We start from the raw sequence: 14,852 nt of genomic DNA on the forward strand, positions 1-14,852 counted from the left end.
TTACAATAATACCATTCAACTAAAAAAAAAAAAAAAAAAATTCAACATAATTAAATAGTTCGAAAATATTTTTATCGTTGTATCACATTAAAAAAAAAATGTGAACATTTTAAAGCATAACATCGTTAACTTTTATAAATAATTTTTTAAAAAATTATTATCGTAAATATATGGACGGAAAATTGTCTATCTACCCATAATAGATCATATTCCTCTTTAGTTTCAAGGATATTAACGTTGAAGACCTTCAAAAAAAAATTTATAGATATTTTAAAAACACCGTACTAGCGGTTTAATTTATATACTAGCGATTTTCGTATTATAATAATGATAATCGTAATTTTTGGAACTTTCTAAAAAAGTTTGAAGTTATTTCTTTGTTTTTTAAAAAATTTAAGAATATTAATTAATTAATTAATATATATATTTTTTTAAGTTTGAAACATATTTCTTCCAAACTTTTTTTTTTTTTTTGAAATATTTATATTTTTCAAATATTCATTTTCTTAAAAATTTAAAAGTATTTTAAAACTTTTTGTAAAGGGTATTATCGATATTTCATAAATATTTTTGAAAAAAAAAATGCAAAATTGACAAGTAATTTTATAAATTTGTTTTAATTTAGCTTTATTTATTTATTTATTTTAATTCCTCCCATTCGACTAACGTTATTATTATTATTTTGCGAAATTAGAAAATAAAAAAAAAATTAAAATTAAAAACAAAACACCAAAGAAGAAGAAGAAGAATTCGCATTGTCGAGCGCAGGCGAATTTTTGACCGAAGCTGAAAAACTCCCCGCGCGCAGCACTTCACCTCTCCATCTTCTTCCATGGATTTTCAGGTGGTGGTCTTAGCCGGCGGCACTTCGAAGAATCTCGTTCCTATTGTTTCCAAGGTTTCAATTCCTTATCATTTATTCATCTCAAATTTCCCTTCTGTACTTCGAATTTGGTATTCTTCTCATGCTTCTCTTTGATTTTGTTTTTCTTATAAGACTGGTGTTTTCACTTATAGGAGCTTCCCAAGGCATTACTGCCGGTGGCGAATCGTCCGGTCCTCTCGTACGTTTTGGAGCTCTTAGAACTCAGTAACCTTAAGGATCTCATTGTTGTATGGTTCCTTTTATTACTCAGATTGTATTCTTGCATCATCCAATGTCGTTTATAGGGTTTTTGATTTTTTCTGTGTTTTTATGTGTGTACAGGTCGCTGAAGGTGAAGATGTGGCTCTTCATATTGGAAGTTGGATATCAGGGGCTTATGATGGTCGTCTACGTGTAGAGGTACTGAGCTGCTTTTTTTTTACTGCTTGGCTATGGATATGAGTGAGTGTTCTGTACGATCGAATTGCCTTTTGCCCCCTTCTGCCAAACGCAGGGGAGAATTAGGGCGTGCCCACTTCTTATCATGAAAAAACTAGGGACAATTTGCCAATGCCCATCCTTCTAACCTACTTTGTGCCTCCTATGTGACTTTGGGACTAGGAGTAATATTAGGAATATTCACTTTGTGTTACCCATTGACTACGCCTTTTGGCTTGATTTTAGGTCTTGACATACCTTTGGACTAGTTGTGCAGGAACCCGTGGGCTTTCGGGACATAGGATCCAGGATTCGATGACTGAATAAAAGATGATTACATCAATATTTATATATAGGTTGGTAGGACTTAGCAAAGAATCTTCGGAGTTTATTAAAATTCAAAACTAAAATTTACGCATTAATCATAATATTCATCTCTAGAAAGATAAAAATGTAGTTGAGAAAAGACAACTGTTCAATGAGTGGGCTTATCTTTTGAATTTTAATTTAATGTTAAAGAAAAATATTGTTCCCACATATAATATTGGAAATCGAAGTTTAAGTTTCTTTATTGCTGGCAATTTGATATCCTACTTCACTGGGAAAGGGGTATTTCATGGGCGTAATTTTTGAACCTTGGAAAAATTAACCATCAGAATTACTAAAAAAAGAAGAAGAAAAAGAAAAAAAAGAAAGAAGAAAAGAAAAGAAAAAGAAAGAACCGGAAGGAAAATGAACAAGTTGGAAATTCGGGGTTGGTCTGCTTTGTTGTGTGCTTTGATTCTTGTGGAGGTTGTGTTGGCATAATTCTTGAACTCGAGACCTTTTGATGGATTTTACTCGCTCATCCTTTCTGATGTCCTCACAATCGAGGTCTAAAATCACACTGTTTAGAATTTAAAAGCATTGAAGAATGCAGTCCTTTGTGTCATTCTTGACGCTTAGTAGCCTAAACACCATCCACTAGATCAAACAATCACCCTCTTCCATAGACCAGTATATGTGTATATTTTGGCCTCTTATTCTCTCCTCTCTCCTTTTCCTTCCTTCTTTTCTCCATCCATAGCCTTCATCCATCTTAGTGTTCATCCATTTTAGCCTTCTTATCAGTCAGAATTCGAGTTTTGAGGAAATCATAGCTGACCTTATGCAATATCCATTAACATCACATTCTTTAGGCATGCCAAGGGTGAGCTTGGAATTTACCAGTTATGTAAGAAGATGAATCATTTTATTTGGATTCTCAAATGTTTTGCTGTAAAACCTTCTGGCTATAGATCAGTAGTTATGGTTCTAGTTGATATCAATAAAAGGGACCAATTGGTTTTCTGGGAAATGATTTGTGATGCTTTGTGAAACCATTTGGGTGAGTGTAATGGTCAGAATGAAGTTTCACATGCTGAGATGGTTAAAAGGAGAACCATATTGTTGTTGTAAAATGATTTTTGCCTTATTCTACATCTCTAGATCTTTCCATTCAGTGTCAATGGATCAAAAAGGAAAAGATTCTAGAATTTGGGTTAGAAAAGCAAAATAAGTAATCTTTACAAAATCTATAAATTTAATTGTGGTTTTCCAGTTGTTTGTTCATTATAAATGGAAGGATGTTAAGGAAATATTAGAAAAGCATCTTCAAGGGATGTTGGTCATCAACCTATTTATGGCCGATGAGGCATTATTGAAAGTGGAAGAAAGTGTTATACAAAAGTGTTTGATGGAAAATGGAGAAGTTTTGGGAACTTGCATCTGAAAATTGAAAAATCGTTGGAGAAAAGCACTCTCATCTAGAGTTTATTGAAAGTTGTGGAGGATGGATCAATCACAAACTTACCTTTGCCATGTTGGGAACAAAGGACGTTTGAAGCAATTTGTCAGTAGCTTGGGGTCTTGTTGATATTAACTCCAAAACCTTAAATTTGATTGATTGCACCAATGCTCGTATTGAGGTAAAGAAAAACATAAGTAGTTTCATTTCAGCATCTATTGTCATCACAGATTGAAAAAGAGGAGATTTTGTCCTTCGTTTTGGTGATAGTTCTTCGTTAGAGTCTTCTTCTTTCATCAATCGTAACGTATCCGTTTATGACCTTTTAAATTCTATGGACTTCAAAAAGATGAAACAAGCTTTGGAAGGTGAAGCTGTCACCTCTATGACCGAGAAAGGGTTTTTAAACTCACTATGCTTGGAGTAGTTGAGACTTCTGAGAATAATATTAATGTCCTAGTCGGGTCAGAAAACATCGTTTTTGAAGTTTCAAGGAAGGTTGTTGATCAATAGTTGCATGTCAAGGAGACATTCAATGCTTTATAGAATGAGAAATTAAAAACTTGATGTTGCATTTAATGTCCGAAGTATGCAAGAGTTGTATTCGTCTCGCTTTGTTGATGGCCCACACAAACTAATTCAATCTAATCAATATCTCCATGTTCAAATGGTATTAGACGAGGACGGTACCTCGTCCAAGAAATGGAGAGGCAGAACTCGAGGAATTCCATTATGCCTTTGAAAATTTAGAAAATTTGAGCATAAAAAAAAAAGTAAAGAATTGTTTTATAGCAACTTATTCAAAATATTACACAAGAAAAAATCCCTCTGCCTCTTTGAATTCTATAGCCCCTACTTCATCTACACTCAATGATGATGTAATTGAAGAACCGTATTTAAGGGTTTTGATTCCTATAGAAAAATAGAGAAATAATAATGAACTTGGATCAATAGAAACAAATTATTCAAAGTACATTGTGGAAGTGTTTAGCTAGATCAACATTCTCTCAAACAAATGAATCTGAGGTTTGTTTGAGCGATGTGCAGTTGGATGCTTAAGCTAATTCTTTGGATGATAACACTGGAAGAATCCTATGCAGAGACTTTTATTTCCTTATTTGAGTCACCAAATCAGCAAAATTCAAAGACAGAAAGTTAAAGTGTCACTTCCAAATCACATCTCAGTATCTCGAAGTTTTTCTTCACCTTCTATTCCTTGCAACTTTTCATCTTTAATCGAGCTTTGGAATACTCGAGGTTTACTGGTTGTTGTCATTTTCCAAGAAGCTCTTTAGCAGAATTAATTACTGAGGTTTATTTGATAGAACCAATTTCACGCATTGTTTCAAGATAGCTTTAATCTGTTCATTGGAATATTTGGTGAAGATGTTCGGCTGCATTTTTAATTAAGACTTTTTGGCTTTAGTCTTTTTCTAAAAAATTGAGCATATAACTATGCGCATGCTATGTTGTCAAGTTAAGACTTGGTGTAATTGATTTATCTTGGGTGCCTCCATCCTCTACTGAAGTTATGGGGTATAACTGATTTATCTTAGATAAATGGTGAAATGCAACAAAATTTATTCTATTTAAGATAGCCTTTAACTTGTAAACTGCCCTCGGACATGAGGGGAAAATGTGGGATCTTTTAGCAGAATATGTATCATTATGAAAAAAAAAAAAAATCATTTTGTATATTTACTAACCACTATGGGTTTGCTTAGTGGTCATTGGGGTTGGTGAAAAAGTAAGTTGTCTAGAAAGAGTTCAAATTTCATGGTAGACACATGACCTGTCTATGATGTTAAAATCCTACAAGTTTCCATAATATCCTAACTTGATAGCCAAACTGAATTAGGGACTCTAAATAGGGACATAAAATAGACGTCTTTGGAGTTTGAATCCTTTTGAAGTTTTTTTCATGCAGTTCCCTCTTTCTGCATTTGGTGAATCCCTCTCCCTCATGTGTTTGTCTTAACCTCTCTGTGGAATTTTTTTCCATAATTGTTAAATTCTTTGAGTAGCAGCTTATCATGAAAGAGTTAACATCTTAAATTAGTTTATCGAGGAAATTGCTCAGTTTGGTAGGGTCATTTTGTTGTCAGGGGCGACGGTAGACCATGATCATGTTCTTTGGAGTTATGACTTTTTGATAGTTTGGAGTTGTTTCTTTGAGGTGTTTGCCCTTTAGTTTGCGAGACACATGGTTGCAGAGATGATCAAGGAGTTCCTTCTCCGTGTGCTCTTTTGGGTGAATGGGAGGTTTTTATGTCAAGTTAGTGTTTGTGAGAGAAGTTATTAGTCTTCTAGATTTCATTGCGAAGAAAGATTGAAGACAAAATTTTCTTTATTTGCCTCTATTAAAAGAATTGTGATCTGTAGGTTACTTCTGTACCAGAAGATGTTGGAACCGTGGGTGCACTTCGGGCCGTTGCTCACCATTTGACAGCAAATGATATTTTGGTTAGACTCGACCACTTTAAACAGCATTCGCTCAGTAATTGTGCTTATTTATAGTTTTGAGTCCTTTACTTTTTTGCAGGTTGTGAGTGGTGATCTTGTTTCTGATGTTCCTCCTGGTGCAGTTGCAGCTCTGCATAGACGACATGATGCTGTCGTTACTGCTATGCTCTGCTCTGTTCCAGTCAGTGGACCTTCAGAGTCTGGATCCTCTGGTGGAAAAGATAAGACCAAAAAAGCAGTAGTCCACAATATTGTTGGACTTGATCCTACCAAGGAGTTTTTACTATATATAGCGACAGGTTAGCATTTGTATAGAATTTATCCATTGAATTTTACTCAACATGCCCCTTATATGTCGTATTTATTTTCTTCCAGCTGCTGAAGTTGAGAAAGACTATAAAATTCAGAAGAGCATACTCCGTGCAGTTGGCCAGGTAATTGTTGCTATATAATAAGGTGTTCTTTGGTAAAAGTTCCTTACTTCTAAAACCAAGTTGTTTTTCTATTGATGACCAATGTGCTCGATCAAAGGTATCGGACCAAACCTATTTGGGCCCTTTGAGGTTTCACAGTTTTTGTGGAGCACTTGATTTGCTTTGCTTCCCTATGAACCTGTCAGTTATTTCATCTAGTTGGTTAGCTTTTGAATTTTCACAATTTCAATTTGATTATTACATTTTATAAATCCAAGTTCTAATTGTTAAATATGACTTATTCATGTTAAAGGGGAACTTCATGGGTTTAAATTTACTATATCTCCATCTTTCTTTGATGTAGATGGATATCCGAACTGATCTCATGGATGCGTATATGTATGCGTTCAAAAGGTCCCAATTTAATTATCCTCCTGGTTACTACTTCAAAGCATTTAGATCATAATGTTGTTCATATCCTCATACATGTTCCCTTGTTTAATCTTCCAGATCTGCTTTGCAAGAAGTTCTAGATCAAAAAGAAAATTTCCGAAGCTTAAGACAAGACGTGTTGCCCTATCTTGTGCGGAGCCAGTTGGTTAGTTTATAATGCTACAACATATTCTATTGTGTCAACAGCAAGTGTATTTAAATTTGCTGAACTAGATTAATTTAATTTCTTCATTGAACATAGAGGTCCGAAGTTTTATCAAACGGAACGCCACAAGCGGAAGAAAATGGGAGTGAGAAGGTTGGTTCCCACAAGAACAAAGCCTTGCTTTCACGGATCCTCTCTAATTCATCTACTACAAGTTTTCATGATCTTCATGCATATGGCACTAATGAATCTATTCCTGTTCGAAAAACGCATAAATGCTGTGTTTATATTCCCGCTAGTAGCAAGTATTGTGCTCGCTTATATTCAATTCAAGCATACAGCGACATTAATCGGGATGTAAGTTTATTGTATTGCTCAATCTCTCTCTTGACATCATTATATTTCCTTGACTGAGGTTTGATTTAATATTTGTAAGGTTATTGGAGAGGCAAGCCATCTTTCAGGTTACTCATTCTCTGCTCAAAATAACATCATTCATCCTTCAGCACAACTCGGATCAAAATCCACCGTGAGTTAAATACCGTTACCTCTATTATAGAATTCCCAATGTTGAAATGCTTTATCATATAGTAGAAGGCTGTCACTCTAATTTGCTTGTGGTTTCTTAAAGAAATATGAAAGTCAAACTTTCCCTAAGCACAAGTCAATTGGTTTAGCCATACACTCTCATGCTGTTGAGACCGACATCACTTCCTTGTTATTCTTATTCCTGAGTTCATCTAATATTTGTACTTCAGAATGTTGGTTACTTTGTTCTTGTTATATTGTCATTCCCCTGTACTAAACATGATGGTTTCAGGTCGGACCCCATTGTATGTTAGGAGAAGGTTCACAGATGGGTGACAAATGTAGCGTGAAACGCTCAGTCATTGGCCGCCATTGCCGGATAGGTTCCAATGTGAAGGTATAATAGAATGAGGAACTTGTTGTGTTATATCATTTTGTCATCTATGAAACTACTAAGATTGTAATGTATCATCGTATGGTAACATTTACGATGTTTAACAAATCATAGACTCAGTTCGAAGTAGAACGTAACCCAAATTCTATCATCTGGTTCTGCTGATCTAGTTAGTTCGAGTTGGTCGAACCATACTAACTCTTAAGTTTTATGACCCCCATCAATACAGATTGCCAATTCCGTCGTCATGGATCATGTTACCATTGGAGATGGTTGTTCAATTCAAGGTTCGGTTATCTGCAGCAACGTACAACTTCAGGAGCGCGCCGTTTTGCGAGATTGTCAAGTAATTACTCTCACCTCCTCCCCTCCCCTCCCCTCCCCTCGGGGCGCCATTGCTCCCCTTATCCCATCTCTCTGTTGTCATCTCCTTATATCTACTTCAACTTTCTCCTTCCAGGTAGGAGCAGGTTTTGTGGTGACTGCTGCCTGTGAGTACAAAGGTGAGGCCTTAGCTAGAAAAGAAAAATGAAACTAGGAAGAGAGATATCATTGCCTTGAAAATGAACATTGTTTTGAAGAAAAATAAGTGTGAATTGATTATGAGGTAGTAGATGAAAGTTTTGTTGTATTCTTCTTGATTTATTTCATTGGTAGTTCTTACCTTGTTCACATTAGACACCATTTACTTAGTCAAATTATTCATGTTTCAATTTGCTCATTGCAGTTTCCTTTTGTGTAAGAGCTTAAAATATGTTTGATCAATGGCACTAGGAGTATGATCTACAACTTGTTAAAAGCTTGTTTTACGCATTTCAACGTCTCAAACACGTGTTATATGACATTAGATACTCATTTTCCAATCAATATGCTTAGTTTTTAGGGTTAAATAACGCTCGTATGTTAAAAATAAACTAAGAATTAACTCTAAAACATAGGTTTTATTTACTTTGGATTTCTAAAAACGTTTTGATTCATAACCGAATAGACGTTGAATTTGGTTTACTCTGCATAAGTGCATATGAGGTCGGAATTCCTCTCAATGAAGTAAAAAACATGTTAGGATCGTTTTTTATCTTTATTGTATCTTTTTTCTTTAAGAAAAATAACCGTTTTTTCAACTATTATTGATGTTATAAGGTTTAATTTTTGAATATATATCCACTTTGGTTCTCCAAGGTCTGTTATAACTCTCTTCAACCAGCTCATGGCTAGAATATATATATATGTGTGTATCTATATGTATATGTGTGTATATACACTAAATAATTAGATGAAAATTAATTAATTTCAATAAAAAAAATTGTTTTTTTTTTTTACCGGAGTCAAATTTATATCATACCTATGTTTTAGAATTTATTAAATTGACATAGAATATTATTTTAATTATTTTTCAAACAAACTTAAAAATTATAACAATTCTTTAAATTTAGGGTTAAATGGTAGCATTTACGTAATAAAATATAATACGTATATTTATTTAAATAACAAATATAAAGGTCGAGACTAAAATAGTAATTTAAAAAATAAAAGAAAATGGTGAATAAGAGGGAAAAAAAAAAAAAAAAAAAAAAAATTTTCCCCTCATTTTCGTACGCAACGGCGGCCTTCAACGGTGTTTTTATTTATTTATTTATTTTTATTTTTCTGAACCATTCCTTATTTTTCTTCCTTTTTCAAAACCCCTATTTCAAGCGCCCGTTCCTCCCAGGCCATTGCACTGTTCGCCCGCCGCTCCTGCCCGACGCGGTCCCAGCCGCCGCCCCCCCCGTACGCTGCAATCTCAGCCTTCGACGGACTCGCCGCTGCTCCCTCCCTCCCTCTTACACTCTTTCGCCTCTCCGAGCAATCAGAGTTTCTTGTTTCTGTTTGCCCCTAACCCTTACCGTTGGTGAGATTGCGCTGCCGCTCAGTTTAAGGATCACCCCCGAGGTTTTGATTGTTTATTTATTTAATTTATTTTGTTGTGTTGTTGTGTTCACCTACGAAGAAGAAATCAAAGAGGCATTCTCTTTTTCGTTTTGTTTGGAGCAAAAGTTGAAATTGAAAAGACAAAAAGCTGAAATATATACTTAACTTTTTTTAAAAGAAGTATTATCTTTGGGAAGGGAACTAACAATCGTATATGGTCTCTGTACAGAAACAGTTCAAAACGCAGCTCCTACGCTTTTGCAAAATCGCACGCAACTGCTGTACATAGCTCGAACGCCACTTCAAGTTTTCATTTGGCGCTCCAAGAAGGAATAGAATAAGCAATAATCTGCATATTGTAGAGGAAAATAGAAGTTTTTTTTTGTGTGTCGATTAGATTTCTAAGGATTTGTGGTTTTTAGGGTCTTTCTCAGAACTAGGTAAAATGGGTGATCTGGAAACTCAAAGAATTAGAAACATATGTATATTAGCACATGTTGACCATGGCAAAACGACGCTTGCCGACCATCTTATTGCCTCCTCAGGGGGTGGTTTGATCCACCCGAAGATGGCAGGCCGCCTCCGTTTCATGGATTATCTTGATGAGGAACAAAGGAGGGCGATTACTATGAAGAGCTCTTCGATTGGTCTACGGTACAAGGAATACTCCATAAACCTCATTGATTCGCCTGGCCATATGGATTTTTGCAGTGAAGTGTCGACTGCTGCTAGATTGAGTGATGGGGCATTGGTTTTAGTTGATGCTGTGGAGGGTGTGCACATTCAAACCCATGCTGTTTTGCGACAGGCTTGGATTGAGAAGCTTACGCCATGTTTGGTTCTTAATAAGATCGATAGATTGATATGTGAGTTGAAGTTGAGTCCTATGGAGGCGTATACTCGTTTGTTGAGGATTGTTCATGAAGTTAATGGGATAATGAGTGCGTACAAGTCTGAGAAATATTTGTCTGATGTGGATTCAATACTTGCAAGCTCTACAGGTGAGGTAAATGATGAGAACCTCGAGTTAATTGAGGATGACGAGGAAGATACATTTCAACCCCAGAAAGGGAATGTTGTGTTTGTGTGTGCGTTAGACGGGTGGGGATTTAGCGTTAATGAGTTCGCTGAATTTTATGCTTCAAAGCTTGGGGCAAATGTATCTGCATTGAAGAAGGCCTTGTGGGGTCCTCGGTATTTTAATGCAAAGACGAAGATGATTGTTGGAAAGAAGGCCTTGGCGGGAGGAAGTAAAGCTCGACCTATGTTTGTTCAATTTGTGCTTGAAAGACTTTGGGAAGTTTATGGGGCTGCTCTAGAAACTGATGGGAATAAGGAGGTGCTTCAAAAGGTTAATAGCACGTTTAATTTGAATATACCAGCTCGAGAACTTTCTAACAAGGATCCAAAGGTGGTTCTTAATGCTATTATGAGTCGTTGGCTTCCTCTTTCAAATGCAATATTATCAATGGTTGTTAACTGTATGCCTGACCCAATTGCTGCACAATCATTTCGAATATCACGGTTGCTTCCAAAGAGGGATGTCATTGATGCTGAAGTTGATGTCAATGTGCTAACCGGGGCAGATCTTGTCAAGAAATCCATTGAAACTTGTGATACGAGGCCTGAGGCTCCATTTGTTGCTTTTGTATCCAAGATGTTTGCAGTGCCAGTTAAAATGCTTCCAAGGAGGGACGATCATGGCGGGACTACTAATATTTCATCTGATGATGGTGGCGATGGTGAATCAGACGAGTGTTTCCTCGCATTTGCAAGGATATTTAGTGGGGTTCTTTATTCTGGACAGAGAGTGTTCGTGCTTTCAGCTTTATATGACCCAACGAAAGGGGAATCGATGCAAAAGCACATTCAGGAGGTTGAGCTGCATTCATTTTATCTAATGATGGGCCAAGGCTTGAAACCAGTGACCTCCGTAAAAGCAGGAAACCTTTTAGCAATTCGTGGTCTTAGCCATCACATACTGAAAAGTGCAACTCTTTCATCCACAAGAAATTGCTGGCCTTTCTCAAGTATGGCATTCCAGGTTGCTCCAACTCTGAGGGTTGCACTCGAGCCATCTGATCCTGGAGACATAGGTGCCTTATTGAAAGGTTTAAGGCTTTTAAATCGAGCAGACCCTTTTGTAGAGGTAACTGTTTCATCTCGAGGAGAACATGTACTTGCTGCAGCTGGAGAAGTCCATCTTGAGAGATGCATAAAGGATTTGAAGGAGAGGTTTGCCAGGGTAAGCTTGGAGGTCTCTCCACCTCTTGTATCTTATAAAGAAACAATTGAAGGCGAGGCATCTAGTGTGTCGGATTATTTTAAAGTGTTATCTGAAAGCACGGAGTGTGTCGTTAAGAAAACCCCAAATGGTAGATGTGTTGTCAGAGTGCAGGTACTAAAACTTCCACTTGCTCTAGCTAAAGTACTTGATGAAAATTCTGGTGTTCTGGGCGATATTATTGGCGTCAAGCTGGGGCAAAGCTATAAAAACTTGGAAACAAAGAGATCGACTTTGAGGGAAAATGAGAATCCAGCAGAAACATTAAAGAAACTCATATCGGATGCAGTGTGTAGCGATGTATCGTCGAAGGATGACAAACATAATGCACAGTGGTCAAAGCTTCTTCGGCGAATTTGGGCACTTGGACCACAGCAGATTGGTCCTAACATTCTGATTAACCCAGATCCTAAAGTAAATGATTCTGATTGCTCTGTTCTTATTCGGGGTTCATCTCATGCATCACAGAGACTGGGTTTTGTGGACGGTTCTTCAAATGATGATTTGGATGCTGAAACATCGTCGGTAAGTGATGTTGCTTCTGTAGCATCATCAGAAGGAGCTCAGACATTAAGCATGGAAGCAGCATCTCTTGAGAACAGTGTTCTATCTGGGTTTCAGCTTGCTACATCAGCTGGGCCCTTATGTGATGAACCTCTGTGGGGGTTGGCGTTTATTGTCGAGGCTTCTATTTCTTCATTGCCTGGGAATTCAGATGAGTCCGAACCTCCCTTTCAATCAGAGAATAACGCTATCTTTTCTGGGCAAGTTATGGCAGCTGTAAAGGATGCCTGTAGAGCAGCTGTACTTCAAAAGAAACCTCGGCTTGTCGAAGCCATGTACTTCTGTGAATTGAACACTCCCACCGAGTATTTGGGTCCAATGTATGCTGTACTTGCTCGAAGGCGAGCCCGGGTTTTGAAAGAAGAAATGCAGGAAGGTTCACCTTTGTTTACTGTGCACGCATATGTGCCAGTTTCAGAGAGCTTTGGTTTTGCAGATGAGTTAAGGAGGTGGACTTCTGGAGCTGCAAGTGCTCTTCTAGTGCTTAGCCACTGGGAAGAACTATGTGAAGATCCGTTCTTCGTCCCGAAGACGGAAGAAGAAATTGAAGAGTTCGGAGATGGTTCTAGCGTGCTTCCCAACACAGCCAGAAAGCTCATTGATACTGTAAGACGGCGTAAGGGTCTTCCTGTGGAAGAAAAAGTTGTGCAGCATGCTACAAAGCAGAGAACACGTGCTCGAAAAGTATAGAGATAGATCACGTCATGATTTGTACGAGTACTATAATGCAATACATCCTTAGAATTCAAACCTTTATGAGGCAATACATCCTTAGATTACTATTCAAATCTTTTTATTTACTTGTCTTCTTCTTTTCATTTCCTTTCAGGTTCCTGGAGGGGGCCGGGGGGGGACATAGTCTGTAGTACTTGTTGATTGTAAAATGATTGTTGGTGGAACTAACTTCCAATTCTTTTCATTTATAAAGTTTTGATCAATTTTGGAACATTTCCAGCTTCCAATCTTGTTAGCTAGGAAAAGAACTAGAGAAGAAAGAGGAGATAAGTATCAATGGAGTTTGTAACTCTTGTTGGCATCTATCTAGGAAATTCTAACTCCAATCCTTTTTATTTATAGCTAAGCTTTGGCTTTCCTGTCTGACAGATTCCTGCTTACATGAGAGATTTGTATTCGGCCTGGTCCATCTGGAGTTCGCTCCCTGACATGGCCATCCGGGACGTCGTGAAGCTTGGACGACGACACCCTTACCAGCCTGAAAGGTATGAAGGGCATAGATTTATTGTTTATGATTGAAACATTTGTGCTTATTTGTAGATTTTTGCTTTCTCAGTATTAGGCTAGTTCATCTTGTTCGTGAGAAACTGATGGTATGATACAGGAAATCTGGGCCAAACATTGTAAAACTACTATGTTCTTCATTTAATCTGTTTGTGGATGATTTTAGAACTTCATGAATCATGGAAATGAACATAAAAGAAAAAATCTCTCTGCGTAGCAAGTAGTAGATATTGTCTTCGTTAGGCTTTCCTTCAAGGTTTCAAAACGTGTCTGTTAGGGAGAGGTTTTCACACCATTATAAGAATTGTTTCGCTCTCCTCTCCAATCGATATGGGATCTCACAATCCATCTCCCTTGGGGGTCCACCGTTCTCGTTGGCACACTACTCAGTGTTTGGTTCTGATACCATTTGTAATTGTCAAAGTCCACTGCTAGCAGATATTGTGTTCTTTAGGCTTTTCTTTCTGAGCTTCTCATTTTCAAACGCGTCTATTAGGGAGAGGTTTTTACACCCTTATAAGAAATGCTTCGGTAGGCTGACTTAATGTAATAATAGAATCCATGAATTTCCAATTCAGCTAAGCTCTCTCTTTTCTGGTAGGGTGACTGACTGGAGGAGGAAAAGGGTCCTTGGAAGCTTGCTGCAAATATGGTTGTGTCACTTGGATCTTGTGAAGGTGGCTGCGGAGGTAAGTACATGTCATGGCCCTCATAGCCACTGATCTATATCAAAAATTGTCTCTTTAACTTTCTCAACCATCGAGAACCACCCTCTGTCTCGAGCCCAAAAAAGAGTCCTTTTGGAACCCATGAGGAGCATTTAAGTTATACCATCGAAATGTATGTTGTTACATCCTACCTCGGTTGGAAAGGGAAACGAAACATTTCTTATACGAGTGTGAAAGCTTCTCCCTAGTAGACATGTTTTAAAATCTTGAGGCTAATGACGATACGTGATGACTAAAGTGGACAATATCTACTAGCAGTTGGCTTGGGTTGTTACAAATGGTATGAGAGCTAGACATCGGGCAGTGTGCCAGTGAGGATGTTGGGTCCCTAAGGGGAGCAGATTGTGAGATCCCACGTCGGTTGGATAGGGTAATGAAACATTCTTTATAAGGGTGTGGAAACCTCTCCCTAGTAGACGCATTTTAAAATCGTGAGGCTGACAGTGATGCGTAATAGGCCAAAGCAAATAATATATGCTAGCGGTGGACTTGGGCTGTTACAACAGTTGATAAGAGTTTCTGTTTAGAGTGCCACCCTGACTTATTTTCGTTCTTTTCTTCATTTGAGAATCGTTGTTAAAGGAGATCTTGTTAAATGCACTGGATCGATGGTGGAGTTCTTGCAAAAAAAAAAAAAAAAAAAAAAAAAAAAAAAAAAAAAA

The 14,852-nt window shown here is 37.3% G+C and overlaps 2 protein-coding genes across 6 annotated transcripts; both read left to right on the plus strand.

Moving 5' to 3' along the window:
- Nucleotides 1-738: 738 nt before the first annotated feature.
- Nucleotides 739-8,195, plus strand: LOC111441154 (translation initiation factor eIF-2B subunit gamma-like). Of its 2 annotated transcripts, XM_023078098.1 has the most exons (13): nt 739-898; nt 1,018-1,113; nt 1,208-1,285; nt 5,451-5,531; nt 5,611-5,830; nt 5,907-5,965; nt 6,309-6,358; nt 6,455-6,542; nt 6,639-6,899; nt 6,979-7,071; nt 7,363-7,467; nt 7,694-7,810; nt 7,925-8,195. In XM_023078098.1, exons 1-13 carry the CDS (start codon nt 833-835, stop codon nt 7,994-7,996), a joined length of 1,386 nt encoding a protein of 461 aa, XP_022933866.1. In that variant the 5' UTR covers nt 739-832; the 3' UTR covers nt 7,997-8,195. The 2 variants fall into 2 exon arrangements, with proteins under 2 accessions (XP_022933866.1, XP_022933867.1); XM_023078099.1 differs by lacking the exons at nt 739-898; nt 1,018-1,113 and adding an exon at nt 5,174-5,353.
- Nucleotides 8,196-9,132: 937 nt separating this feature from the next.
- On the plus strand, nt 9,133-14,408 carry LOC111439893 (elongation factor-like GTPase 1). Of its 4 annotated transcripts, XR_002709881.1 has the most exons (4): nt 9,133-9,396; nt 9,605-12,983; nt 13,328-13,443; nt 14,064-14,408. XR_002709881.1 is itself a non-coding variant. In XM_023077356.1 (2 exons), exon 2 carries the CDS (start codon nt 9,821-9,823, stop codon nt 12,911-12,913), a length of 3,093 nt encoding a protein of 1,030 aa, XP_022933124.1. In that variant the 5' UTR covers nt 9,133-9,396; nt 9,605-9,820; the 3' UTR covers nt 12,914-13,171. The 4 variants fall into 4 exon arrangements, 2 of the variants coding, with proteins under 2 accessions (XP_022933124.1, XP_022933134.1); XR_002709879.1 differs by lacking the exon at nt 14,064-14,408 and having other exon boundaries at nt 13,328-13,592; XM_023077356.1 differs by lacking the exons at nt 13,328-13,443; nt 14,064-14,408 and having other exon boundaries at nt 9,605-13,171.
- Nucleotides 14,409-14,852: the final 444 nt, after the last annotated feature.

This window comes from Cucurbita moschata, unplaced genomic scaffold (genome assembly GCF_002738365.1).
Source record: "Cucurbita moschata cultivar Rifu unplaced genomic scaffold, Cmos_1.0 Cmo_Scf00003, whole genome shotgun sequence".
Taxonomy (NCBI): Eukaryota; Viridiplantae; Streptophyta; class Magnoliopsida; order Cucurbitales; family Cucurbitaceae; genus Cucurbita; species Cucurbita moschata.

Excerpts from the sequence above, each read along its gene's own strand:
- LOC111441154 (XM_023078098.1), top strand. The coding sequence starts at position 833 with ATGGATTTTCAGGTGGTGGTCTTAGCCGGCGGCACTTCGAAGAATCTC. Across the intron at positions 899-1,017 it reads TCGTTCCTATTGTTTCCAAG|GAGCTTCCCAAGGCATTACT; the intron begins GTTTCAATTCCT and ends TTTCACTTATAG. Across the intron at positions 6,359-6,454 it reads TATATGTATGCGTTCAAAAG|ATCTGCTTTGCAAGAAGTTC; the intron begins GTCCCAATTTAA and ends TTAATCTTCCAG.
- LOC111439893 (XM_023077356.1), top strand. The coding sequence starts at position 9,821 with ATGGGTGATCTGGAAACTCAAAGAATTAGAAACATATGTATATTAGCA.